Here is a 27817-nt window from a genome sequence, read left to right on the forward strand (position 1 = left end):
GATGTTGTTTTTACATTTCATAAAAAAAAAAAAATCTGTTATTTTCTTTTCCGTAATGTTTATTTTTTGTTGTTTTCTTCGTTTTATCTTTTAACAGTAAAATTTGTTTGTTTTATTGTGAATTATATGTTTGGGTGTCATTATTCATTTTTACACGCTTATTTTTCTTCGCTGCCTCTGCATTTTTTTTTTTTTCATAAATGTAAATTTTCTATGACATTTGTTTTTCCCATTTGTGGATTGTTCTTTTCAATGTAAATATAGATTTTCCAATTTTCCATGTTCTGTCAACGCAATTCTTACTTTTGAATGCTGAAAAGCGCTTGTTAGCTTCCCAGAAAACGAGTCCCCGTGACCTCGCTTTGGGCGGGCGCCCGGCTGGTCACTATGGCAACGCTGTGTGTGTGTATGTGTGTGCGCGCGCGTGTGTGTGTGTGTGTGTGTGTGTGTGTGTGTGTGCGCGCGCGCGTGCGCGTGAGTGTGTGCGTGTGTGTGTGTGTGCGTGTGTGTGTGTGTGTGTGTGTGTGTGTGTTGTAGCATTGCCTCTGCCTGAGGCCAAATGGTTGGCAAGGATTTTTTGTGTGTGTCCTTGGCTGTACCATCACCTAAGTTCACCGAGTGCGATGGTGTAGAATAGTTTGCACAAATGACTTGTAATCGCACTTCATGGTATTTCTTGAAATGTCACGCGTGCTCAGCTGCAAAACTAACAGCCGTTCCACTTATTGCATCGGCATGAAAGTGCGCTGTTTTTGTTTTGCTCATGTACATTTCGTTTGTTTTTGTGTCGTGCGGTTTGTGTGTAAAGCAGCTTACAACGCAACAAGGGTAAGCTGCATGACGATGCTGCTCTTTGACACCGGAAAGTAGGTCATCCATACAAGGAACACTTGGAGACACCAAGAGTGTCAGCGTGTCTATTTATAAAGTGCTCCACGTTAAGTGCTCACTCCTAGCGCCTTTTTTTTTCTTCACTTGTTTTTATTTTTATTTATTTTTGTTGTTCCTCAGCGGCAGCGCGTTTGACTACGGTGGCACAGACAAACAAAGCAGCCCAAATGTTATCTGGCTTGTACGAACAAGAACGTTCGTGGGGTGAGGAATGATTCAGAATTCACGTCTTTGGTTGTCAAGGATGAGAACAAACTCTTTGTGCGGTTTGGAATGTTGAGATTTTTTTGGAGCTAAATTAATTTGCCGCAAAGGTTTCTGCTTGTAGGGCGGCGTGGTGGTCGACTGGTTAGCACGTCAGCCTGTGTGGGTTTTCCCCAGGTTGCCTCCCACATTCCAAAAACATGCATGGCAGGTTGATCGGGCACTCCAAATTGTCCTTAGGTGCGATTGTGAGGGCGAATGGTTGTTTGTCTGTGTGGCCTGCGATTGGCTGGCGACCGGTTCAGGGTGTCTCTCGCCTACCGTCCGAAGAGAGCCTGGGATAGGCTCAAGTGTCTGTCTGTCTGTCTGTCTGTCTGTCTGTCTGTCATAGGCAGCCTTAACTAAACTACACACCATGAGCAGCGGGGTGACGAAGGGGCCTGTAAATTCTCACAAGCCAGGATGGGACGGGAGGAGGGGGAGGAAACAGGATGAGGGCAGGAAAGGAAGGAAGGAAGGAAGGAAGGAAGAAAGGAGGGAGGGAAGGGTGGTACGGAACACGAATGGTTGGGGCCACAGATGGGTGGGCCGGACACGAGGCTGGGAGGTCTGTCTCTGTCTGGTCAGATGTTGCTTTCAGGGACAGAGCGGAGTCACATTTAGTTTTATGCGAATGTGTGGCCATGGTGACTTTTCGCGTCTACTGCTCGCTGATTAGACTTTGACAAGCCTTCCCAGAAGTCAATACAAAGTAGAATATATACATATTAAATAAGTTACTCAATGAATACCAGAGACATTCATCGATACGTAAAAAGGTGTCCAAAGTGCACAATGAATCTCAACGCCTCATCACGTCCAATGCGCATGCGCGGCGGGGTGACGCACCCGGAACTAGCAGCATGTCGCTGGAGGACCCGTTTTTCGTCGTGAAAGGGTGAGAAAACTCAACAGAACAACGTTTAGAACTCAAGGAACACGCTGTGCAAGTACACGTTCGACACGTGTGTCACTCGGCGAGTCGCCGAGGGAGCAGAAAACACAGTTTACTCCAGCGAATGGAACTGGACGCCTAGCAATGGCTGACTAGCCTCCAATGCTGTCGCCCAGTCCTGCAGTGATTGTCCGTGCGGGGCTTTTTCTGTTTACATTGGTCAAACAAAGTTACTTCCGCGCGGCGTATTTGCTTTTGTTTCATCTGCTGAGTTATTTGTGGACCAGAAGAACGGTTTATTTTCTCTATTTTTGGACACTTCACGAGAAGTTGCTGATTTACGAAAGAAAGTTAGCTTGTGTCTTAGTTTGGATTTGTCGGTTAAAAAAGTGTTCTAAAAAAGAAGCAAGTGACGTAATGTTGGACAAACGTGTGTGCGTGTGTGTATGTGTGTGTGTGTGTGTGTGTGTGTGTGTGTGTGTGTGTGTGTGCGCGGCGCGTGCAGGGAGGTACAGAAGGCCACTGCGCGGGCACGCAGCCTGTTTGACAGGTGGGAGGAGCTTCTACAAGATGGAACTCAGGTGAGCTAAGTATTAGCATGTTCTTAGCATTGATAACAAATTATTCTGTTGTCATCACCATACGCTCTTTATGGCCACGGCGGGTGGCACACTAGCATTGCATTAACATTCACACCATGTTTGATAAAGCATTGGAAACACTGAAGTTAATACCACATTCAATGTCCAATCACTTCTCTGATCTCCTCACGTTAGCATGAAGTTGGCATTGATGCTAATTGATAAATAATGAGCATATTACAATTCATTTGTTCAGGTGAGTCGTGATGAGCTGGATTGGAGCACCAACGAGTTGCGCAACTGTCTGCGAGCCATCGACTGGGACCTGGAGGACCTGAGCGAGACCATCAGTATCCTCCATCACCTGCGCCACGTGTCCTGTTTGCAAAACAAACACCAGCTTTGTGCACTTCCAAGAATTTGTCAGGCCCCAAAGCAATGTCAATAATAGGAGTTGTTCCCAGTAAGGGGCGAGAAAGTGGCGTCGTCGTTTTGCAGAAGCAACTCAGATCACGAGGAAAATAGTTCAGTTTTAAGAGAATAAAAGTTTAACGTTTGGGAGAAAAAGTTGTCGTACTGTACTAGGAGAATAAAAAGAGAATAAAGTCATGACTGCCACAAACTATTTTGGTGAAAAAGCACATTACAATGAAGAGCACAAGGGAGAAAAATCCTGACTTGAAGAGAATAATTGTAACATCGTGAGACGCAGTCACAATATCAAGTTGTACTGTTCTGACTGGAAGAAAAACTTTAAACATTAAATAAGAATGAGTTTAGAATTTTGTGTGGGGAAAACAAAAATTTTGTGGCAGCTTGCCACATTAAGAGAAAAAAAGTTTTTGTTTACACGATAAATTACACAAAAATTTTTTTGTAGAGTAAAAGTGGAGAAAAAAAAGTTTTGCCTCACTAACGTCAGTCACAATATTGCAAAGACAAAAAGCAAAAACAGTATCACAAGTATAGTATTTCATTTGACGAGGATACTAACATAAAATTGCAAAAAAAAAAAAATCAATTTTGCGAGAATATCCATGATCCAAGCTGCTTTTCCTCGCAAGGCGTGCCAGAGCCTATTCCAGCTGTTTTCGGGCAGTAAGCGGAGGACACCCTGAACCGGTCGCCAGCCCATCGCAGGGCACACATTGACGAACAACTATTTGCGCTCACAATCACACCGGGGGACAATTTCGAGTGTTCAGTGAACCTGCCATGCAGGTTTTCGGAATGTAGGAGGAAACCGGAGAACCTGGAGAAAACCCACGCAGACATGGGGAGAACATGCAAACTTGCAATGGGAAGGCCGGAGCCTGGAATCGAACCCTACACCTCTGCAATGTGAAGCGAATGAGCCACACTCTGATAAGAATCTACTTGTGAATCTTCAACTTGAAACCATTCCTAGAGAAGAAAAAAAAATCTGTGTTTTGAATGACTAAGTTGCAGTTTTGTGAAAAAAATAATTCAACATCAAGTCAGAATTTTGCGACAAAGACTTATTTTGAAGAAAAAGAAGGCCTAGATTTACAGGATTGTGAGAAAGTCAGATGATGATAAAACAATCTTACACTTCAAAAATGAATTCATAATATTGCGAGAAAGTCAAGCCATGACACTCACACAAAAATCACAATTTTACAAGAATACGGAGTTGAAATGCCAAAGTTTTTTAATATGATGACCCCCCAAAAATGTACATTTACGAGAGTATATTTTTCAGATTGGGCACAAAAAAAAACTCACAAGAAGGCGAATCTGATTTAGCGGTACTGTCCAATGTTAATTTTGTTAGGAGAAAGTCTTTATTTTCAAATCACTGCTCTGAACGTCCTGACAGCATGGAGATTAGATGGTCACCATAGCGACGGGGGAGACACTTCGTAGCTCATTTCCTTCCTGAGTGTGCGGCGCAGGTATCGTGGAGTCGAACCCGGGGAAGTTCCGCCTTGGCGATGAGGAGCTTCAGGAGAGGAGGGATTTCGTGGAGAAGACCAGGAAGTCCGTACAGGTCAAATCAACAACCACCCTCCAACCGGCTCCCCACCCCCAAACAAAACTGATTATTAATCGAAAATCTGTATTATTTCCTTGCTTGTGAGCAGGAGATGAAGGATCAGTTGTCGAGTCCATCGGCTGCGGCTCAGGCAGAGAAAAAAAACAAGCAGGTTGGACAGACGAGTACCGAAGCCAGATGACATACGGACACGTACGTCATTCTTATGCTCATTATTATTATTTCGAAATGTTATTGTTCATTGGTTCCAGGCGTCGTTCGCTCCGTCAGCATCGGACCGGTCTATGCAACTGGATGCCCACCTGGTGTCCGCCAATTCCAGATACATTCAAGATCAGCAGGAACAGCAGCAGGTAAGACAGGCACACCCAAAAAAAAAAAAAAAACAACCTAGGAAAAATTGTATTTTTGTGGGGGGGTGTAATTATGTTAATAGGTAGATATTTTGTTTTCTTTGTCAGAAAAGCCATATTTTTCATTAAAAAAAAGTTCAAAACAATGACAAGACAACACACTTTGAATTTTTTTTTTTTTTTTAAGAAAAGAAAAAGAAATTCCCAATGTTTTTTTGTCCTACTTTTCCCAAAAAGAAAATAAGTCCTAGTGTTAGGAGACTTATCAAAATGTTACTCTTATGATGACCAAATCCTACTTCTGAAAATTAAGCTCTGTTTTTCGAGAATAGAAGTCACAATATTACAAGGGAAAAAAAATCAGTCTTGACAGAATTTGGCACAAAGAAAACTCACTGAGAAGAAAACATCATGCTATCAAAATAGTTTTTGTGAAAATCATAAAAAGAAAGAAAATCAGTTTTGAGTCAGTGCAGAAAAGAAATCCATTTTTTTCACGCAAGTCAGAATTTTTTGAGAAAACGTCATCTTACTCGCGGGAGGGTAATATGTAATTGTGGGAAAAATTATGATTTTACAATGTTTCAAAAAGACATTGTATTATGAGGAGTCAAGTGATAAAATTCATTGATCATAAAATTGCGAGAGATGAAAAAGATTTTTACAAAACTGGTAAAACATCGAGTGAATGAGATCACGGGGAAGATTTTAACATTGCAATAAAAAGTCATCTGAATTACATTCGGAAAAGGTAAATTGGTGCAAGGACTCAAAGTTTAAAAAAAATTAATAGATTTATTAAATTGGCATTTTCTTTGAAAAAGTTGCAATAATTCTACGAAAATTGAGGTCATAACACTGCAATTCAGGAGCAAAAAGTTGCAAATTTTATTGCAATAAAGCACTCATTCAATCAGGAACACAATCGATATTATGATCAAAAAAATTATAATAATAATCATTTCAAGATACAGCCCTAAAATGACAAGGTTTGAAATGTCTCTGCCTTGTTTTGACAGGAATACATTTTTTCATGTTGCAAGAAATACAGGCAAGACTTGCTAAAAAACTTGAGTGACACTGGCAGTGTAAAAATTGACTGGTGACACCTTATTTTTTTGTTCCTCTTTTTTTTTCCATTACATCATTCTTGAAAGTGTTTTAATGTGGAAAACCCCTTGCAGCCTCACCGCTCTCGCTCAACTCACCTTCCGTTACATAAGCATATTTGAATCTTTTGTTTTTTTTCTTAATGCATTCCAAAGCCATGAACTGGAACGTTTGAAAAGGGCTGAAAGTTGGTGTGTGTGTGTGTGTGTGTGTGTGTGTGTGTGTGTGTGTGCGTGTGCGTGTGCGCGCGTGCGTGCAGCTGATTATGCAGGAGCAGGATGATCATCTGGAGCTTGTGTCCGGAAGCATCCGGGTCCTCAAAGACATGTCGGGACGTATCGGTGACGAACTGGACGAACAGGCCGTGTGAGTCAAACTCGGCACTGCCGCTCAAAATGTACACTCCTCCTCCATCTTTTTTTTGGGGGGGGGGGGCTCCTTCCAAAAATGCTGCTGTCTTCCCCCCTCCGAGTCAGAAAGGCAACACCATTACCCGTATCCTTTTCTCATATTTCGGTAGAAGCGTCCCACCCCGAAAGCATTCTCATTTACTAGTCAGAATCAACCCACCAGAACTGGCACTTCACTTTTGCTGGTCCGAGTCCGCCATATTTCGTGTTCCCTGTTCGGTTGGGGCGTACGTCAGCATGGTCCAAAACAATATTTCCTCAGCAAAATGTAAGAATAGCATTGTCATTTTACAACAAAATGTTGTAACAAAGTGCCTGGTCGCACTGTTTGTATCAATGTAATATATTCTGTATACATATTTGTTTTCATCTTCACTTGTCCTTCCAGCATGTTGGGGGACTTTGCCGACGAGATGGACCAGACGTCGTCACGTATGGACTCTGTGCTCAAAAAGATAGAGAAGGTCTCGCACATGACCAGCAGTACGTAACGCGCGCACACACACACACACACACACACACACAGATGGCTTTTGACAACTGCCTGTGTTGTGGGGCAGGTCGGCGGCAGTGGTGCGCTATCGCCGTGCTGGTCGCTATCATGATTGTCGTCCTCATCCTCTTCTTCGCCCTCTGATGCCGGCGACCCCCGAACTCTTCTTGACTCACGGGACCCACAAAGGACTGGCCAATTTTTTTCTTTACCCCTGGGCCCGAAGAAGGGAAAACTCCGCTGGCTCGCGCTGTCCGGTAGAAATCGAACGCATGTGGCGCAGTCAGGTTGTGGCTTCGATCAGCAGAGGGCGCTCTGGTAGGAAAGCGCCACACGCCACAGCAGGAAGTTCAAGGTTGAGACTAAGCTTGTCTTTTTTTTTTTTTTTTTTTTTTGTATACCAGCAAAAAAAGTCATAATTTCGCAAGACAACAAATTTCAAACAAATGTCTAAATATTGGCAAACACATTTTCACGTTAAAAAATACTCTGGAAGAAAAAAAAGATTTGAAACTTTTCGAGAATAAAGTAAATTTTGGAAGAACGCCTTAGTATTTTGAAAACCTTCTTTTCTGAGCAAAAAATTGTTAAATTACGAGAAAACTTGTAATGTTTTGAGAATCATAAATGTTAAAGTAGTGCAACAAACCCATTCATCAGAATGGGGCGGTGCAAAGGGTCTCTCGAAAGTGGCACCTCATTTAAATTCAAGAATCTTTAAGAACTGTATGCTTGTGATGGTTATTATTGATTGTTACAAAAACAGTGTGAAAGTGTAGGTGGGAGATATAGATATTTTTTTCCTCCACCCTGGATGCCTTCAGTCTATTTTTTTTACATTTTTTACGTTGCTGCGTTCTTGTTGCTGGGCAGAATGTCCAAATATAAAGCTCAATTTTTACATTTTTTACGTTGCTGCGTCCTTGTTGCTGGGCAGAATGTCCAAATATAAAGCTCAGCGCTCCCCCTACTGGGGGCCGTTGTTACTGCCATTTCGTTCAGCGTGAAGAATAACAATAATAGATAAGACAGTGTTTCATGTTGTACTAAAACATTTCAGTCCTTTTGTTGAAGGTCAGCTGTCAACAATCATATGCATCAAGTGGCAAAATGTATTTAATCTTTTTTATTATATTTTACGTGATACCATTTTGACAATTTTCAATGTTTTAAATGTTGGATCGAAAATAAAACGTTGTGAGCATCGTCACGTTTCTGCACTTTGCTTTAATTATTCTTTTTTTAAAGCCCAACTCAGGTTTGAAACCGTACTTTGATTGCATAATTGGAACCTGTAACCCCCGTTTGAAACCTCAGAGAAAACTGAATCAAGTCTTGAAACCTTAATTTAAAATAGAAATATTGGCTTGAAACCCTTTACTGACACCATTAATCTAGCCTGAAACCCTAAATGTTGTTGAAACTCTAACCGAAGCTTGAAATCCTAATGTCTAACCCTACCTTAAAGCCCTAACCAAACATTGAACCCCAAGTTTGGTACACTACTTTGAAGGACTTAACCTGCCTGGAAACTCGAAACTATGTTTTAAACCCTACTCTGTAACGCTTACCATGGCTTTAAACACCAACTGAAGCTTGAAAGCAGAACCCTATCTTGACACCCTAACTTGAAACACTAACCTGAAATATTAACCCTGGTTTGGAACCCTAAAAAAAACCCTAATCCGGGTTCGAAACCAGAACCCCAATTTGACACCCTAACTTGAAACCTTAAACCAGCTTCTATGTAGTTAAATTAGTAATTGACAGTTTGATCAAGCCACAAGCACACCATTTTTTGTATCCCAACTTTTTTATTCATTTGCATTAAGTAGCAAAACATCCAAAAAACAAACCAAAAAAGAGATTAAAATGAATTGGCCGGCCGTCTTGGCTCTGTTTCGTTGACTTCATGTACGGTTTGTGTCCGATCTGGCTTTGTGGCCACCCCTCCTCTCGGTTACCATGGCGGCGACATGGGCTGAGGGTTCTGAAGATACGACATGACCACAGCCGAGATGGACAACCTGCACACCAAAACCGGGACGTTATCTCATCAGCAAACAGGGCAGATGTGACTTGTCATAGAGTTGTGGGGTAAGTTTTAGACAATCAGAAGAAAGAAGGTCATTCTCCAAAAAGAACAACTTTTTTCGCAAGGTGATGATTATTCTCAATGGCAAATAGAACTACTTTTCTGCCAAAATATTAAATGTAGCCGCCCGGACTTTTGTGAAATACTGCTTGGTTGTCATTTATTCCATGACAAGATGGTTGCCGACACCCGTCCTCGGCGAGACCTTGAAGCAATGTTGGCGAGTGTATGGCGCTGACTGGGCAGCCTTCTCCACTGTGTGAGTGACTTTTTCCACTATGACGATAACGCTGCGGTGTAATTAAAAACCTTGTAGCCTGTGCGTGCGCTCACATAAAGCTGCTCATCATCTGCTTGGTGTCCTCAGAGCTTCTGGAGTTGGCGAAGCTAATGAAGGAGCAGTAGACGGCGATCCAGGCGCACCACTTCAGCTGCCAGGTTCAAACAAAAATGACATTTCATTGGCTATTGCAGGGATTGCAATCGTGTGTTGGAGGAGGAAAACATCTAAAACATGCGGGATAGCAGACCTCGAGAACCACAGCTTCAGGCTAGTGAAATGCCAAGTAAAGACTGCTTCCATTTATTCTGATGCTTAACCAGGATTCTGTGTGTGAACGTGAGTCGGTGTGTTGTTTTCATGTATGTACTTCGCGCGTCTTTGTTTGTCTGCATGCGTTTGTGTCACCTTGAGCATGAGTCCACACATGCTGAAAATCATGCCCAGCAGGTTCATGTAGTCCGGAGTGGGGTCCTCCAGTGTGGGATTGGTCTCCGTGGTGGGGGGCTTGTACCTGGCACAGGCATTAAAGAGTGTCTTCATGTGCACGTCGGGACATATGGATTTTAGGTGACATTCGATTTCCAAAATGACGTCAGCTGACAGTTATACAGTAATCACTTTAGGACCAGCTCGGTTAGCCACCGTTAGCATTTTTAGCTAGCAGGCTGGTTGCGAAAGCCTAGAAAAACATAAAAAACTCACCGTAATATCTTGTTTTGTCTCCTGGGATCCGCCATGTTATTCGAGGACATTGTAGTTACAATAAAAGTGCCTTTTCGGTGAAAAATGTTTTATGAAGTTTTACAGTAATTGTAACTCATTTCATCGTACATGACTGGATGGACTTTAGGTGGAGAGTTAGAGGGCGTTTCCTTCGCTCTTCAAAATAAAACCAATCACGACGAACGGAGTCAAAGACTGGAAAGAAACGGCTTTCGAGCCTTTTATTTTGAAAAGCAGCCAATAACCCATGAAGCATATCTGTCCTAGCGGAAATGACGTCGTAATAGTTCCTCTCCAACCGCAGAAGTAGGGTTTTAGTGGATTTGTTGTGCGTTTATAATTTTGTCATCGAATAATGTTTAATTGCCGCGATTTAAATGAAAGCAGCAGCACATTACCACGTTTCGCGTAGTTTTTTACGCCAGAAAAGTCCCCGCAGCCATTAAATTCAAGGAGATAAACACTGTAAATCTACGCTTCAAAATTCAATTTGGAACGTTCTAAGTCACGACTTTTGAGTAAGTACATTCTAAACAATTGTTTGCCTGCAAATTCATTAAAACCGTTTTAAAAGCATTTGGCAGCGACGAATGTCTGACAAGTACTGGAGAGCTACAACTGCACTTTCAGGGGCTACATGGCAGCAGCATTTTATATTTTCAGGCATTTCTGGGATTGAAGTTACTAAATTATGCCAAGTATATATTGGGAATCAAAGTAATATTGCAAAAGATTCTAAGATAAAAAAAAAAATTAAAAAAAAGACTATTCTCGTTTTGTATTTTTCCCTAGACTAGAATAACACTGGATGCAAGAAGATGACCGTTGCTCAAAAATATTATAAAAATATTGAAATAAGAGGACTTTTCCCTGACTCAAAATAATTTTAAGATTCTACAGTAGTTGCATCATTGTTCAAATTTTTAAAATGGTGAGATTAGGATCCCCACCCCAAAAAGGACATCGTCTTTTTTCTTCCCCATATGTGAAATAATGACTGTGGACTCCATTGTACCCAAACTCTACCCCTAAGAATATGCCAATTGACCATTGTCACTTTTTGAAAACTTTTAACACTGCAACTTGACACTTTGTTTTTTTTTTTGTTTATCCACCCAGGACGTTGAAGGCACCATGTCGTTTCCCCTCCCCAAACCTCAGACCCCTCAGCTTCCTCAACATCTTCTCCGAACCATCGAGTGTCAACAAGGAGCCGTCAGAGCAGTGCGCTTCAACGGTGATAATGGAATCTGCAAAAGATTTAGTTCTGACTTCTGACTACACCAGCATCACGTGCTTCTATTTATGTTTTTTTGGGGCGCTGTTATTTGTGCATCAGTGGATGGCCAGTACGTGATCTCCTGCGGCGGTGACAAGTCTCTGAAACTGTGGAGCGGCAGCCGAGGGACACTGCTCAAGACCTACAGCGGCCACGGATACGAGGTGCTGGACGCCGACGGGTGAGCATGAAAACGTCAAAAGGAAAAATGTGATGTCAAGGCGCAAAATAACTTTCTCAAATTGGGTGAGACATTTCTGACCATTTGACTAATTTTTGAAGGCCTATGGAAAATGTTGTTGTGTAGCTATATAAGCATGGAACCAACCAAAAGAAAGCTTCAGTTTCTATCAACCGTTCACGAACGTTGAACTTTATCTCACCACCTCACTGCTTTCTCACGCCACCTTGCCAATCACGCACTTTAAAACACCCAACACACTCGCCTGTGGACCAAGAGTTGTCAAAACCACTCCTGCCATCTTGTTGTGACTAACATACTGGAATCACTGACAGACTTGATACTTACTGAGGAGCTGTGCAAAGCCCTTGATTTATTTATTTTTCTTTTTACATTTTGGCACTTACTGATAGGGTTTTTGCAAATGTATTTTTACCTTTTTTCATGAAATGAGTTGAAAGGTGAGCCAGACTTCTGCTTTATATGCCCCTCTTGGTCATTTTTTCAATGTCTCTTGGACACGACTGCGTCTTCTTCCATTTCATCGCACCCTGCGCTACAGTGACAATAAAGCGATTCAGATTCTACGCTGCCTTTTATTGTGCGTGCAGGTCATTTGACAACAGCAACATTTGCTCGTGCAGTTCCGACAAGACGGTGATCCTGTGGGACGTGGCCACGGGTCAGGTGGCTCGCAAACTTCGAGGACACGCCGCGGTCTGTCTGCGCCTCTCTTCCCTCTTCTTCTCTTGGTCTCCTTTCACATTGGTTTTCATCATTTTCTTCCACGCAGAAAGTCAACTGTGTGCAGTTCAACGAAGAGGCCACGGTCATCCTGTCGGGTAGGCTTTAAAAAAAAAAACAACCAAGGGTTCTGTTGTGTTGAAAGAATGCTGTTTAAATGGAGCTTCCCATCTGGTCCAGGCTCCTTGGATGGGACGGTGCGCTGCTGGGACACCAGGTCCCGCAAGAATGAGCCTATCCAAGTTCTGGATGAGGCCCGAGACAGCGTCAGTAGTCTGAAGGTGTCCAAATACGAACTGCTTACCGGGTTGGTCCCCTTACCCCACTCACTTTTATTTGGAACGCAGTTTGGTAAATGATAATATGATTATTGATTGCGTTTAGGTCTGTGGATGGCCGAGTAAGACGTTATGACCTGAGGATGGGGGACCTCCACGTGGACTTCCTCAACAGTCAGACAGCTTTGTTGTTGTCGTGTTGTTGTTTTGTTGCTTCTTGTGTCAGTGTGTGTGTGTGGTTTTGTTTTTGGTCCAGGTCCTATCACCTGTGTATGCTTCAGTCAGGATGGCCAGTGCACGCTCAGCTCCAGCCTGGACTCCACAGTTAGACTACTGGATAAGAGTACGGGAGAAATGCTGGGAGAGTGAGTGGCGGCCATCTTCGAAAGAGTCTCACTGAGGTCGGCTCTCTCTCGAGTTGTACGTTTGTGCGCCAGGTACACGGGACACAAGATGAAGGGATACAAGCTGGAATGCTGTCTGTCCTGCAAAGACACTCACGTCCTAAGCTGCTCCGAGGACGGACACGTCTACTTCTGGGACCTGGTAGAGGTTTGTAACAAAACCGTAGCTATTTAGAAACATTAGAACTTGACAAATGTGACACTGTCGGTGCTTCTTTTGAGGTTTTTAAGCATGTCGTAAAGGTGAGACATCCGTGCTACGCAATACGCATGCTAGTAAGCACAAAATGGCCAGTGAAAATGTGAAGGATAGTGCGTCAGCCAGTAAACATCCTAATAAACAAACAGCATCAGCCAAGACACATGCAAATTCATGTACAAAACCACAAAGATTGTATTTTTCAACAAACCATGTTTAGTCAATGAAGATGCTTAACAGCAATCGTTAGCTATTAGCTAATGGGCACAGTTGACTAGAAAAGGGACCGCTTTAGCGAACGTGCTAATCAACATCGTGTACATTAGCAAGTGGAGAGAGACATGGACACACCGGGGCAGGTGAACATGCCAATCATCAGATTTGAAAGGGAACATGTTCGTTAACAGCTGCCGCTGTTGTGAAAGCGCTATATAAATCAGCTTGTATTGTAACATGTTAGCAGTGAACATGCTAAAAAAAACACCAAGTTAAAATGCTAATCTAAACAGCATGTTAGCTAGTGCACATGCTTGGCAACATGCCATTTTTTTCCTCATACAGTGCACATGTTCATATCAGCAAGTTACCCGGTAAACTTGTCACCTGTGGACCTTAATACTCTGTTCATATGTATGTATGTGTGTGTGTGTGTGTAACAGGGTTGTTTGTCATTGAAGCTTCCTGTGGGCAAAGCGGTGGTCCAGTCTTTGTCCTTTCATCCTACACAGCCACGACTCCTTACAGCCAGCGAGGGCCGCGTGCAATTTTGGGCGGCCGAGCCAGAAGATCCCGACGGGGACGACAACGCCATTACAACGTGATTGACATCTTCAACACATCTGGATATTTGCATTGATGGTCGTAAGATAGAATTACTGGTACTGCGAAAATGAACCACAACGAGCCTCATGGACTTTTCATGTTAGCCAGACGCTCAAATGCAATCTTTAGCTAGTGAAAACAAGGATAAACATTCCATGTTCGTTAGTGAACGCAAAAATAAAGGTTGCTTGAAAGTACAACCTCCTGTGAGGGGACGTCTTTTTGGTGTGTCTGCTTAATTGCTCCAAAAGTTCCAATGCAGTTTTATTTAATAAATGGTTCATCTAAATTGTGAGCGGCGACGTCAACGCCGCTGACAGGTCCTGAGGTGGCTCACCCAGCAGCGATGTGTCCTGCAAGAGATGGACCAACTCCACCGGCCCGGGGGGCTTTTGCGTCTCTGCCAACTTCTCTTTTGCCATCTTGTCACTGCATCCACTCAACCGGGACGGCAGTGACCTCTTGGGCCGCGCCATCTTCTTCCGCTGCGGGTCGTGTACGACTCCGTGCCGCAGCAGACTCTGCTTCATGGCGAAGGTCCGGCTGCATCCCGGGTGGTCGCAGGCGAAAGGTCGCAGCCCGTCGTGAAAGGACCGCAAGTGGCTCTGCAGGTTGAAGGTGGTGGTGAAGGAGCGGTCGCAGTCGTCGCGCGGGCACCGGTACACCAGCCGCGTGTCGGCGTGGACGCGCTGATGCTGCTCCAGGAACCAGGAGTCCCGAAAAGCCTTGCCGCATTCCTGACATAACACTTGCGTTTGGTGCTGCTCCTTGCGGTGCCTCACGAACTCTGTCCAGGTGGAACCTCTGAAGGTGCAGCCCGAGTGGTTGCAGGGATAGCCTTGGTGAACCTTGCACAAGATACTTGTGTTAATATCAGACCTCGGAATGCAGTGAACCGTTCGAATATTGTTGGCGCGGCAAGGAATACTTAAAAAAAAAAGTGTCAATATGTTTAAATGTGTTTAAAACATGGAGAATGATTAAACAACAGTGAACCCCAAACCACCAGGTCTTGTGCTCGTGCCACCTTGGTTCTAAGGTACTATTTTGAAGCGAGTTGTGGCGCTTCATTTCATTAAGATTGATATCCTTTATTTGTCCCACACTGGGGAAATTTACAATCTACAGCAGTAAAATTGGGGAGTAGAAAGAAGAAAAAACAAAGTGTCTGCATGCACAAAATAAATGTTTCAGAAGAGAGCTGTACACAGTTCAATATATAGATATATATAAGCGTATACAGTATGCAACTGGTACAAGGTGGCTGTGCTATTTACAATTGTTACTGGTTTTTCACGGATTTTATTTCGTGCCAAGAAACAACGGTAAATGCTTTATCTCCATTTTGTGAGATCTTGGTGCCAATGAAGTACTATGAAGTGAGCCATGGATTCTTATTTTTGGTTCGATTTTCGCCACCATCTTGGTGCCAAGGAACTATGTTGAAATGAGCTTAATAGTTTCATTTAGCTCGAGGTGGTAGCCTGCCACCGTCTTGTGGCCTTCCATATGAAATCATTCCCTTTTAGGACAGACAGCAACAACTCATGAATTAGCCCACGAATCACTATTTAAAATAAATTCTCTCGACATCGCCGACTGCGGTTTTCCGGCCGCGAAAAGCGGGGGTCCGCTGTACCCATTTTGTTCCGTCTCACCACTGACCTTGAGGTGTCGCTTGAGGCGGCTCGGGAAGTTGAAGCGCATGGCGCAGCCGTCGTGCGGGCAGGCGTAGGCAGGTAAGTGAGTGTGGCGTTCGCTCACGTGCGCCTTGAGCTGCCGGTGCTTCTTGAAAAGTGCACCGCAGCCGTCCGCCGTGCACGCGTAGCGCTTGCTCTCTGGCGTGGCGGCGTGCACGCGGCCAAAGTGTCGCGCGCGGCTCGCGTTGGTCCTGAAGGCTTCCTTGCAATTTTCCGCCGAGCACTGGAAGGGACGCAGGCCGCTGTGGGTGAGCTGGTGGCGGGCCAAGTGGTACGGGGTGCAGAAGGACTTCGCGCAGCCGTCTTGCGGACACGCGTGTGGCCTAATGCCGGTGTGCGAGCACAGGTGGGCGTCCAGCTTCCACTGCTTGTCGTAGGCCGCCGCGCACGGCGGGAATGAGCAGATGAAGCGCTTGTGCGGCAGCGCGTCTCCCTCCATCGTAAAGCCCTCGAAGCCTTACCTTTGCGCAGACCACAGCAGCGTTCTTCTGCTGCTGTCACATGTTGTCAAGCTGGACGCCATATCTTCCCACAATCCTCTGTTGTTAGGTGTGACGTCAGATCCTAAAAAAATAAAAATTACCAAGCAGAAATGTTTTGTGAGGGAGAGGCCATCCATGTTAAACATATCTACAATCAAATCAAGTCCCTAATGATCTCGGTAATTTTATCGACACACTACCTACTACCCTAACTAAACCCTAAAAAGTTTGGGCGCGGCTCCGTAGCACGCCCGCGACAGTCGTGAGGATAACCGGTTTCGATTACATAAAGAATGGATCGAAGAAATGTACACTACTATTTTGCGTAAACTCGTTAGTTGCGACAATTAACGTCAACTTACGGCGACTGGAAGTCTACGAATGTGTTATTATACAGCATGACTACAACTAAAAGTTACATCTATATTTTAACGATCACCAAAATCACGTCCATAGAAGCCACCAAAGCGTACTCTATTTGTTGAGAGCGCACGAATGTCCTGTTTTGAAAACGCGCTGAATTTCTAAAGTACACACAGCAGTTTACAGCGTCGTCAAAACAACATCCTGAAATTATTATTATATTTAAAATGAAATCTTGTCTGTGATCAGTTGTAATAAATCACCACATCATATATCAAGTTAAACCATGTAAAGCGCAAGGATTTCACCGTTTCGGGTGTTCACATTTGCGACAATGTACAATTTACGGCAAACACCGTTTCCACAAAACGTTCGCATTTGTAGACGATTGGCATGTACTTTAGTGGATTTGAACGTACTCGTAATATGAAAAGTATCTCCACGCCAGTAAAGCTGTCCGTTTTTGTTTTAACTGGGACACTTCGTGCCATTTGGAGAACGTCGTTTGCTTAAGATAGCTAAAGCTAGTTAGCGGCTAAACTCTCCAGTAATACACAAAATCTCCGGGGAATACTTGTCGTCGCCAGCCTGTGCAACATTTGTAAGTATTTGAAGTTGTTATTAAGCTTAAGCCTTAAAGTTACACACAAACGAGTTACACAAGTCGGCGTGGGGCTGGGAAACAAGATCGCATTTGGGTCACAATCACGTCGAGACATTCGTTAGCATCTTGGCTCACTGCTCGCTGGGTTGATGTTACATGCCAGCCAAAAGTTTCGTTTGTTTTGCACTATGTTTAAATAACACTGTTGTTTCCGTCATACACTACACATCTAATCAAGATAAGCATTTAATGCCGTCGTTACATTATTCTATTTTGAGTTACCGAGCTGCCACGTAATAATGGTCAAATATTACCATATCACAGCTATACCCAAATTGGAAAACACTAAGTAGTCACCCAATAATTGCATTAAACCTGTTCCCGTAATCTTATTAACCCTTTCATACTCAAATAATGATAACCTGTAACCTGCTATATAAATCAGTATTGTATTGATAAAATGATAAGCTGTCCACTGTAGTAAGATGAGAAGAAACCTTTATTGGTCTCGCAATGGAGAAATTCCCAATTCACAGCAGCAAAGTTATGAAAGGAAGAAGTAGAACAGCAAAATACCGCTGTCCCTAAAAGGCATACGTTAATTTTGGGTTCGTTGTCCTGAGAGGTGCATGCCAGAGTTCACTATTAATCACATGTATTTTATTCTTTAGCTCCAAACATAGAGTGACTCTGTGACCTGTGCAGAGGTCTCGTCGCCAAGATGGTGAGTTGAGCATCACACAACAGTCAAGCATTGTTGTTATCCAACACAACAAACTCTTATGTTGTCTTTCAGGGAGAACGAAAAGGAACAAACAAGTACTATCCACCGGACTTCGATCCGGCTAAGGTGTGTAAGATGGTCGTGTTTTGTTTTTTTAATTTTATTTTTTTCTCCCTAGTGTAATATGTGTCTGAGGGTCATTTGTTTGTTTCTTGTCACCAGCATGGCTCTCTCAATGGCTACCACAAAACACACGCCCTGCGAGAGCGGGCCCGGAAGCTGTCCCAAGGCATCCTCATCATCAGGTTCGTACACAAATGAAGGCATATTTTAACAATAAACGATCATGCATTGTTATTGCCAAAAGACAATTCTGGCAATATTAAGACTTTATTCTCATGATAGTGTGGCGTTATCCTTGTGAAGTAATATTTTCTTTCCTTTGAAATAAATAAAATGTTACATTGTATTCTTTTATCATTATAAAAGTAGGATTCTTTTTTCTTGAAAAGGTATGCACCTATTTTGGGATTTTGTGTGTGCACAGGTTTGAAATGCCATACAACATTTGGTGTGACGGCTGCAAGAACCACATTGGCATGGGTACGTATTGTACGACATTCCTTTTTTTTTTGTTTGTTTTTTTTGTTTTCCAATATGTGCCCTCTCGTCATTCTCACAGTTCATTGTTTTTGTCGCTCAGGCGTCCGGTACAATGCGGAGAAGAAGAAAGTGGGCAACTATTTCACCACGCCAATATACAGGTGAGGGCAAATGAGGAGTGCGGGCGGTGTGGGCCGCAATTGGAACCGAAATTTCAATCCGGCTTCTTGGCAGGTTCCGTATGAAATGCCACCTGTGTGTCAACTACATCGAGATGCAGACGGATCCGGCCGCCTGCGACTACGTCATCGTCAGCGGCGCCAGCAGGAAGGAGGAGCGATGGGACATGGCCGAAAATGAGCAGATACTCACCACCGGTATTTGAGTGCCACTTTTCATGACGCACTTGTTGTGAGCGTGTGGAGGGAATACTGGTGCGAGGAGGGAACGCAGGAAGGAGGGACAACAGAGAGCTGAGAGGATAGAAAGATGGACAAGGGAAGATGGAAGGAGGAAGGAAAAATGGTAAGAAAGAGGAAACTAAACACACTGAAGAGGTAAGGAGGGAAAAGGGAAGGAAGGAAAAAAAGACAGAAGGAAGGCAAGATAACAAGAGCCAAGAAAGAAAAGTAGGACAAAAAAGAGACATGGAACCCAAGAAAGGCAAGACTGAAAGATGGACAGCATAAGACAATCAGGGAGGGAGGGAATAATGGACAGAAAAATGCAAAAATGGAGCCATGGAAGAAAAAAAAAATGGGGAATCACAATGTGGCTGTCACAAAGGTGCAAATGAAGAAAGCAAAGAAGGACATGACAAAGTGAGGTCGTGAACATCAATGTGTGTGTGTGTGTGTGTGTGTGTGTGTGTGTGTGTGTGTGTGTGTGTGTGTGTGTGTGTGTGTGTGTGTGTGTGTCCGCCAGAGCGAGAAGAGAAGGAGAAGCTGGAGACAGACGCCATGTTCAAGCTGGACCACGGCGGGAAGGACAAGGAGAAGCTCAACAAGGCTCTGCCTTCACTCTTGGAGCTGCAGGACCACCAGGCCGCATGGAAGGACGATTTCCAGCTCAACAGCGCCTTGCGCAGGAAGTTCAGGGTAAGAACCGCCTCCGGTTCATCAAGCAGAATTCGGTTGCGAAGCTCTGGAGCAGAATTCCTGTGTTGGATGTGTGGCTTTAAGGGGCGGGGCTATTTTGACGATCAATTCATCCTTTCGAGTCCTCGACGTACTTGAAACGGTCCAAATCCTTGCCTCTCAAAAGTAAATATCCTCAGATTTCTGTAGTCCCTCCATGGAAACATACTGATGATTTTTTTGCCGATTCAAAAGCAAACATTTGCAAACTTGGGCTTTCACTTTAGAAAGCAGTCATGAATATTTTCACCCATATTCTGACCAAACTAGTCATTCACTCGTAATCGGTTTACTTGAGGAGCAATGATGATCAAATTATCGATAAATAAAACAGCAGATTTTTTTTTCTTAATACGAGCATTCTCCGATCAAATTGATCGATAATTTGATCATCGATTAATAGTTTAGAGACATTGTTTGGCTTAAAAATTGCCCATTCATTCATATTTCTGCCTCTCAGCAGTAAATATTACCATGCGATGCCAAATGTAGGCATGCTCATCAGAAGCTCGCTTGTCAAATTTTGGTGCGCAACTCAAAGCAAAAAAAAAAAAGTGGAGCAAGTGACAGGCTCGTGTCAGGAAAGTTGGACTACGAGTGTATTGCTACGCTTCAGATTGAAAAGAAGGAGAAGGTGGAGAAGGAAGAGAAGGACGACGCGGTGAGGGCGAGGACCAACCTGAGCATTCCGCTGCTGCCTGAACGCGAGCAGGACAAGAGGCTTGCCGCGCTGCTCAGCTACCAGACGCCAGACTGTGAGTTTTCCCAAATATTCACAGGAAGTTGCACGGAGCCCTTTTACCAGAGCTCCTTCAATGTCAAATCCGAAATCCAGTCCAATTGCTACCAGATTGAAAACCTTGTCAAGTCGACAGACTGGCAATGCTCCTTCGCCAAACGGTACGATTCGCTTTATTGCGTGATTCGGAACAGTGTAAGGACCGAGGCCTCTTGCAGACAACAAAAATACTTGAGAAAGTGCCGAGAGATGCCACAACATGGCTGCGATAGGCCAGGCTATGGCTTCACGAAGTGAGGGCAACAAGAGGCCACAAGATGGCGCTAAAGCAATAAAACAGCAGATTTTAGTGTTTTTTTTTTTGTTTTGTTTGTTTTTCCCAATGTGCATTCTCCTAATATAATGGCTTTCTCCTATTTTTTTTTTTTGTTTTAAGCCCCGTTCTTCTAACTTAAAGGTCAGCTGTGAAGTAAATTTGGCCAACCATCTTTTGAGTAATACTTGGGGCTAAAACTGTTTCAAGCATACTTGCGTTTTTTTTTTTTGTTTGTTTTTTTTTTAACGCAACCTACCCAGTTTCAAACTTATTTTAGCAACGTATGTCACAACAAAAGTGCTTTGCTTCGGCAATCTCCAGCGAGTGACGTCATTGACAGAATGCTGAGTCGCCACTCGGCCATTGTTCTGCATCTTTGACTGCCCCGAAAAATCACTCTTTGCCATTGTTATCGAGTTAATCGGCGAAATGCTGCGTGGCGATGCATTGCTCACATTCGGGCCAACAGTTGTTGGAGTGGCCAAAAGAAAAGAACGAGGCACGCTAACGGAACGAACGATACAGTTTGGTTCCCGCAAAGCATATGAATTTCACTCCGGTGTCGACGAGCATTCTTTGTTTCGAGCACTTCGAAGACCTCGGTTTTCTCAACTGGATTTGCAAAATAAATAAATAAAAATAAAAAACGGAAGGTGGGCTGATCAATGAATAAAGTAGGGTCGAACCTCGTTTCCATGTACCCTGTTTACGTTTTCGCCCCTGTAACAGTCACTTTTCAAAGTCCTGATGTGACGTCATTCATTTTCCATTTGCCGATTTCGTTACGGTGAACACCTGAAAAATGGAAACTCCACAATAACGGACAGATTTTTCCCACAAAATGCCGAAAAGGCCCTCGTCACAACGGAGCGTTTTTGTTTCATTTTTGAGCCGTACCTCTGTGTGGTCCCACTCAGCATACGAGGACAGGCAACGCAGCAAACGGCAGGAGATCTCCTCACGCTCGTGGTTTGGCACCACCTCCACCGCAACCACCCCCGGCGGGCTGCTCCACAAGCTGGGCCTGCAGGGCAAAGAGGCGGCCGTGGCCAAAGCGCTGGGCCCCTCGCGGACCCCCCTGATCTGCAGGAAGTCGGACACGCAGGAGTCGGCGCCGGAAGTCGAAACTATCGAGCGGGACGCAAGTTCCAGCTCCTTGGTGCCCAACTACAGCGACTCGGACTCGGACCACGGCAAGTGAACCGCGCCGACTTATTTCGGGACGCCTTTCCGACAGGCTGCGGGAATTCCCTAGCGTTCCCTTGGTCGTGACGCCTCAGTGCAAACAGGACGGCCTGATAACTTTTGCTCCCATTGCCTTTTAATGGGGGGGTGACTTCCAGGAAGCTGAAATGGACCACCGTGTACTATTTAAAAAAAAAAAAACAACTTACAGGAAATGACACGTGACAAATTGATGTTATTGGCATTGGATGCGGTGTATCTAATCGAGTGTCCACCAGGCAACCATGTAAAATAAACGTCAGAAAATTAATTGCCACGTGACAGTCTTCAGTGTCTTTAGTTCCATAACCCGATTAAAGATTTGAGTAAAATATATAATTTTACATCAAAATATATTGAGTCCCTCCACAAGTTGCAAAAATGTATGAATAAGTGACCCTCTTGTAATTTTATCAACAAAGAAAATACAGTCAAACCTCGGTTTTAGAACGTCTCGGTTCTCAACCAATTCGGTTTTCAACCAAAAATTTCGAGTTTTTTATGCCTCGGATGACGAACAAATTTTGATTCTCAAACAAACTGAGCGCACTTGAATGTACCATTTGACTCCTCTCGCCTTCCTTACACGAGGAAGTGACGCTTCCTCGGGTAGACGAGGAAGTGACACTTCCTCGTGTTGCTTTCCATAGGGAGCAGACGTGTTTAGTAAACATTTTTATTTTAAAAAGAGCGTGGTTTCGGTTTTCGAACAATTTCGGTTTTCGAGCAGCCTTCTGGAACGGATTATGGACAAAAACCGAGGTTTGACTGTACCTAAAAAATGTGAGAAAGCTGGGAATCAACTTTAAAAAAAAAACATGAATCAGCAAGGTTTTCTGGGGGAAAAAAAGAAAAAGTTTTCGCCCCATTATGGTTAATTAATGAATGCCAAATTGCAAGTATATACACTTCAGATTTTTATTTTATTAAATAATTATTTGATTAATTAAAATTTGATTTATTCCCAATTATAAAATGGAGAGATCAATTATCAATTAAAATAGTTATTTTAAAAAATTTGGTGCATTGGTTTCGCTCCTTCCCAGGGACTGGGACTGTATTTTAAGAATGACAATTTCACAATGTAAAATATGTAATAAAAAGGCTATTTAACAGATGTATTTAAAAATATCATTTGCACATGTAAATGCACCCACCCCCCCAAAAAAATGAACGTAACATCAAGTCATAGAACTTGATGTCACCCCCCTTTTTTTTTTTAAACATTTTATTGTCAATGTTTAACCTAACGGCCCGTTTTCATGACAAAGTAAATATTGCCGGTCAAACTGACAATTGAGCTGCAAAAAAGGACATTTTTGTGGCTGTTTTGTTTGTTTTTGTTTTTCTTGTTGTCTTTTCATTTTTCTTTTGATAATACCACGTATGTACCAAAACATCTCCTCGGAATTAAAATTGAGCCCTAAATCAAAAGATTTCCACTTTCAACCGACCCATCCAAATATATGAATGAGAAAATGTATTTTTTATTTTGGGTGCCTTTCAATCTTGTACTTTAAAGGAAAAAAAAAAAATCAATTTACCGATAACCATGAAAGCAAAATGTCCAGCTTGTGCAAACGGAAAAGTCACAATTGTGTAACTGTGTTCAGTACTTTCTGCTGTTATTGTTGAGTCGCGTTGCGTTGTGCTTTCCGTGTTTGGATTTCCAAATAGAAATTAGTCAAAAGCTTTGTTGACTTTTTAAGAGTGTAACCACACAAATAAACACCTCGCTTCTTCATCTCCCCAAATCTTCATCCATACGCAAACTTTTTTCAAATAATAACTTTGACTGCCATTCCGCTGGCCCTTTGATTAACTAAACACCTTACCTCAAATGTCTACATTTTTCTGTCTGAGAAAAAAAAAACTCAGCTCTTATATAACTGAATAAATGTATCATCTTAAATCCATACCTTGTAGAAACACACTTACACACACATTTAATTAAAGACCACTGCAATTGTTCCCCCTTCAAATAAGCAATGCCTTCCCCCCCCCCAAATAAAATTTTTTTAACCCTTCAGATACAAAACTCCAATAGATGTCTGCTTCAAATAAACGTCCCACTCCAAAATAAACGTTTCCTTTCTTACCTCACTGGTAGAAGGCAACAACTTGAACATACAATAACTTATCCCAAATAGACCCCTGCCTCAAATAAATACATGCCTCAACCCAAATAGAGGCCTCCATTTTCCCACCATAAGAAAAAAAAATGCCTCCTCTCAAATAATCATAAATAATATCTGTTCTTTTTGGACTGACCGTCGGGCAAAATCATCCAACCAACGAGCTCATTCTCTGATTCTCCCTGAACTGAGGTCTCAGGCAAAAAACAAACACGATTAGCTCACCACTGGAATCAAAGTCCATCATTTTGTTGACCAAACTTGCCCCATTTCCCGCCTCTTGTGTGGTAATGTGGGTGAGGGGTGGGGGGGGGGCGTCTGGGGTGGCTTTACTAGCCGAGTCCCCAACCTCGTGTGTTCACATTCCACTCAAGTCGCCATGGGTGGACGCAAGTTTCTTCGTTGGACGATCCTCCTCTGCCTCCTGTGCGCCGTCGCCGCACGGGGCAGCTTAAGGTGAGCTAACGCTAATGCTAATGCCAGTGGTGAGCGGTCACGGCCAGCAAAGCTAAAACATTCTCCGACGCGCTGACCTCCTTTTCCAATTTACCTTCTTGCAAAATGTGTTCCATGAAATTGTATTACCGAATTCCTCATTTTATTATTTAGAGTGGGGGAAAAAAATTGTGTAAAATCCGTAACATTTTATACTTTTAATTTGTGAACCAATTATTTGATAAAATGAGTCTAAATTTGTAGATTTGCTGATTTTACTATATTTTTTTAGTTATTTACAATCAATGAACCAATTATTGAGGAAAATAAATAATGTTAAATATATATACTGTACATGATATGATGTAAAGTAGATTAAAAACGTTCATTATTTACAGTGACTAATTAAGTTTGCCATTTTTTTTTAAACGTGGAAAATGATTTCACTCTGCTTTAAAAAAAAAAAAAGAGATTTACCAGTTTAAATAAAATACACGGCTACCTTTAACACGGGGTGACTTTGTTATCGCCCCGAAACGTTTGAGATGATGTCCGTTTGTTCCAACAATCGACGTGGTCGCGGAGGCCCGCCTACCAAATGCACCGCCCGCCCCTGGCCAACACTTGAGTCAATGAGGTGTCCCTGACTAATCTGCCTGTGCACCTTTTGCAGGAAAAAACTATCCAAGTAAGTTTTGACGATGAAAGTATCAGGTGGCAGCGAGGGCACAATTTTGTAACTGTGAATTTCCTGTGCAGGGCTCTCAACCCGCGACGCATCTTACAAAAGCTCGGGTAAGTGACCGCAGTCCTTTGGTCATTTCAATGAAATGAAAAATGGCCCTTGACAGCAAATTGGAAAAACATTGCATCATGCAAATGCAATTGAAAAGACCGGTTGATGGCATCCAATCGACCAACTGTGTCCGACGAAGGCCATATTTGTCCTTGATTGTCATCATGTCACTGGAAGGCCAGGATCTATCAACAGTTTTCTTCAGATGCCACATTTGAAGGTCCCTGATGTTGTACCACGGTGCAAAAGGCTGCCCCAAATATAAGGATTCCGTCAAATGTGGCCTGAAGCAGCTGGATTCCAATGTCCAGCGCTGTGCCGATTCCTTCAAATGCAGGCGCCTTGGAGCCTGTGTCCTTCAAGATCAATGACATCATGAAGCAGCGCAAAGGCCATCCTCTGTGAAATTGTCCTTCAAATGTGACCTCTTCAGGATCATTTTTTTTAAAATGAAGTCCGATGGCACCCCAAAAAGATTGTCTGAAATCCAAGCCCTCATATGCGGGTTTTTAGAGGCCACATTTGAAAGTGAAGACATCATCATGTCAATGCATAAAATTGAATGGAGAAGTGTGTTTTGTGTTCTTTTTTTTTTTTTTGGGAATGCTAACAAGTCAGCTTCCCTTTCAGGTTGTCGAAGTCCACACACGTGGCTGCTCCAAGGTACAGATGAAACAACTACATATACACCCCATACAAACACGCATATTTGGAGGGGGGGGGGGCTGCAATCACGCTCAACTTTTTCCGTTTGCTAAATGCCACATTAATGACGGAATATTTTGGGGGACAGTTAATGGTTACTTTCTTCAAAGTCAGACGTGTTACATGGAGTCAGATTACAGATCCACGAAGGATCTCGACCACTGAGTATGTCTGGATGTCTTTGTTTTTTAGCATTCCACAAACGATAACAGTTCCGGAACCACCCCCAGACCCGGTAGAAGTTCCGAGGTATTTTGTCCATGACAACTCTCAAATCAAAACATTTTGTGTCCTTTCAACGCATCCTTAAAAAGAAAAAACAGAAGTGAATGCAGTGGTGAGAACAGTCGCTGTAGCTACAAGTACTTAGCAATGTACCTTGTGTCAAATAGTTTTCGGGACTCTGACTTTTATTTGCAATAAAGAAACAAGTGCATTTCATCAAATTAATTCCAAGGTAGATTCATATATTTATTTTGCTATTTTATTTCCTGTGAATTAATATATTTTTAAAATATGTAACGAGTTGTGACACATTTTCAAAAGAAAGTAATTGCAAGAAAGTAATATTTTTAATCTAATTATAAAAAAAACATTACCGTTATTTGTGAAATCCTTGTTTATTTTAGTGACTGTAAATCAACTTACCAACCGTTGAATAAAATGAAGAGAAAAAACATGAAATGATTATGTCATGTCATGTTCGTTATGATTTTCTTTTTGTTCTCAAAGAGTTTTTCTATTTTTTTTAAGTCAAAATACTTTTATGCAAAATTGTCTAACTCATATCAGTTGCAAAATTTACACCAAATCAATTGGCTGATCATGTAAAGAGATAAAATGTTTGATTTAAAACAAAAATTTTTATTTTATTTTTTTTAGCTAATTTTAACGGTAAAAATGCAAATGCTGCAATTGATCTCTTTGTCCAACTTCAGGTTCACCCTGGTGGCACCGAACCTGCTGAGAACCGACAGCCCGGAGAATATCTTCCTGCAGGCGGAAGGCATCGCCAGCCCCGTCGAGGTGATCATCAGCGTGACCGACTTCACCAAGACCACCATGCTCTTCACGGGGTCACGCTGTACCCGGGCAACGACTTCCACACGCTCAAGTCTCTCCAGGTGAAGGCGGGCACACGCCTTCCTTGTCACAAATTCGCAAGGATGCATTTGAAGGCAGCTGTTGTCATGGCGAGCGAGCCAATTCAAACGGTCAAAAGTCCCCAAAAAGGTGAACGATGTCGCTTTCCTGCAGATCCCCTCCGGTCTGTTGAATCGAGACGAGATCAAGAACAAGTATGTGATCGTGAAGGTCAAATTTGGAAACTACCACGAGGAGGAGAGGACCGTCATGGTGTCCTTCCACTCGGGCTACATCTTCATCCAGACGGACAAGCCCATTTACAACCCCGGAGATGAGGGTGAAGCCTTTTCTCAAATATTTTACAAGCCTTGGGACACATTCACGGTTGGAAACTATGCAGGGGAACACAAGGGACTCGTCATGGGAAAGTCGAAATATGGTTTGGGAAAATATATTTGGCTAGGATCTAAAAAAGAAAAGGGAAAAGAAAGGGAGAGAGCACACTGGCTCAGTAAAATTGAAGCTAACGTTGCTACTCCTTAGCGCTAATGTTAAAACAAGAAAAAGCAGTGTCCTTGTTGAAAGATACCTTTAAAAAGAATCCAAGTGGTAGGGTAGCGCGAGCAAAAATATAATTAGAAGCATCTGGTCGTAAAAAACAAACTTTTCTCCTCCAAATTTCCTGGAAATGCTTGTCATTGTGGCGCAAATCCACGCCATAGGCTAGCTTTCCGCGGCAGCACACAGAATGACGGGTCGGGGGTTTGC

General features: G+C 43.0%; 6 protein-coding genes across 8 annotated transcripts; 4 read left to right on the forward strand and 2 right to left on the reverse strand.

Moving 5' to 3' along the window:
• The first annotated feature begins 1927 nt into the window (after window positions 1–1927).
• stx10 (syntaxin 10) lies at window positions 1928–7537 on the forward strand. Its single transcript, XM_019861805.1, has 9 exons — window positions 1928–2032; window positions 2535–2610; window positions 2867–2960; window positions 4527–4621; window positions 4716–4778; window positions 4879–4980; window positions 6350–6456; window positions 6889–6983; window positions 7061–7537. Exons 1-9 carry the CDS (start codon window positions 1998–2000, stop codon window positions 7135–7137), a joined length of 744 nt encoding a protein of 247 aa, XP_019717364.1. The 5' UTR covers window positions 1928–1997; the 3' UTR covers window positions 7138–7537.
• Window positions 7538–8787: 1250 nt separating this feature from the next.
• wdr83os (WD repeat domain 83 opposite strand) lies at window positions 8788–10265 on the reverse strand. Its single transcript, XM_019861807.1, has 4 exons — window positions 10074–10265; window positions 9777–9882; window positions 9422–9519; window positions 8788–9020 (listed from the first exon to the last, which is right to left on the reverse strand). The coding sequence occupies exons 1-4, from the start codon at window positions 10121–10123 to the stop codon at window positions 8954–8956; spliced, it is 321 nt and encodes a 106-aa protein (XP_019717366.1). The 5' UTR covers window positions 10124–10265; the 3' UTR covers window positions 8788–8953.
• A 99-nt stretch (window positions 10266–10364) lies between these two features.
• wdr83 (WD repeat domain containing 83) lies at window positions 10365–14179 on the forward strand. Of its 2 annotated transcripts, none has more exons than XM_019861802.1 (10): window positions 10365–10612; window positions 11210–11331; window positions 11434–11554; window positions 12166–12271; window positions 12348–12396; window positions 12479–12605; window positions 12683–12750; window positions 12833–12941; window positions 13014–13128; window positions 13839–14179. In XM_019861802.1, the coding sequence occupies exons 2-10, from the start codon at window positions 11229–11231 to the stop codon at window positions 13998–14000; spliced, it is 960 nt and encodes a 319-aa protein (XP_019717361.1). In that variant the 5' UTR covers window positions 10365–10612; window positions 11210–11228; the 3' UTR covers window positions 14001–14179. The 2 variants fall into 2 exon arrangements, with proteins under 2 accessions (XP_019717361.1, XP_019717362.1); XM_019861803.1 differs by having other exon boundaries at window positions 11214–11331.
• An 84-nt stretch (window positions 14180–14263) lies between these two features.
• LOC109511057 (transcription factor IIIA-like) lies at window positions 14264–16341 on the reverse strand. Its single transcript, XM_019861798.1, has 2 exons — window positions 15667–16341; window positions 14264–14849 (listed from the first exon to the last, which is right to left on the reverse strand). The coding sequence occupies exons 1-2, from the start codon at window positions 16138–16140 to the stop codon at window positions 14286–14288; spliced, it is 1038 nt and encodes a 345-aa protein (XP_019717357.1). The 5' UTR covers window positions 16141–16341; the 3' UTR covers window positions 14264–14285.
• yju2b (YJU2 splicing factor homolog B) lies at window positions 15939–22054 on the forward strand. 2 transcript variants are annotated; one of them, XM_019861800.1, is made up of 10 exons: window positions 15939–16047; window positions 17822–17874; window positions 17947–18000; window positions 18097–18179; window positions 18422–18477; window positions 18578–18638; window positions 18712–18854; window positions 19402–19574; window positions 20230–20368; window positions 21586–22054. In XM_019861800.1, the coding sequence occupies exons 2-10, from the start codon at window positions 17872–17874 to the stop codon at window positions 21867–21869; spliced, it is 996 nt and encodes a 331-aa protein (XP_019717359.1). In that variant the 5' UTR covers window positions 15939–16047; window positions 17822–17871; the 3' UTR covers window positions 21870–22054. The 2 variants fall into 2 exon arrangements, with proteins under 2 accessions (XP_019717359.1, XP_019717358.1); XM_019861799.1 differs by lacking the exon at window positions 15939–16047 and adding an exon at window positions 16622–17147.
• Window positions 22055–24353: 2299 nt separating this feature from the next.
• LOC109511005 (A.superbus venom factor 1-like) lies at window positions 24354–27776 on the forward strand. Its single transcript, XM_019861722.1, has 8 exons — window positions 24354–24483; window positions 25136–25150; window positions 25222–25257; window positions 25889–25921; window positions 26156–26212; window positions 26902–27055; window positions 27221–27386; window positions 27772–27776. The coding sequence occupies exons 1-8, from the start codon at window positions 24407–24409 to the stop codon at window positions 27774–27776; spliced, it is 543 nt and encodes a 180-aa protein (XP_019717281.1). The 5' UTR covers window positions 24354–24406.
• Window positions 27777–27817: the final 41 nt, after the last annotated feature.

Source organism: Hippocampus comes, unplaced genomic scaffold (assembly GCF_001891065.2).
Source record: "Hippocampus comes isolate QL1 unplaced genomic scaffold, H_comes_QL1_v1.1 scaffold7, whole genome shotgun sequence".
Lineage (NCBI taxonomy): Eukaryota > Metazoa > Chordata > Actinopteri > Syngnathiformes > Syngnathidae > Hippocampus > Hippocampus comes.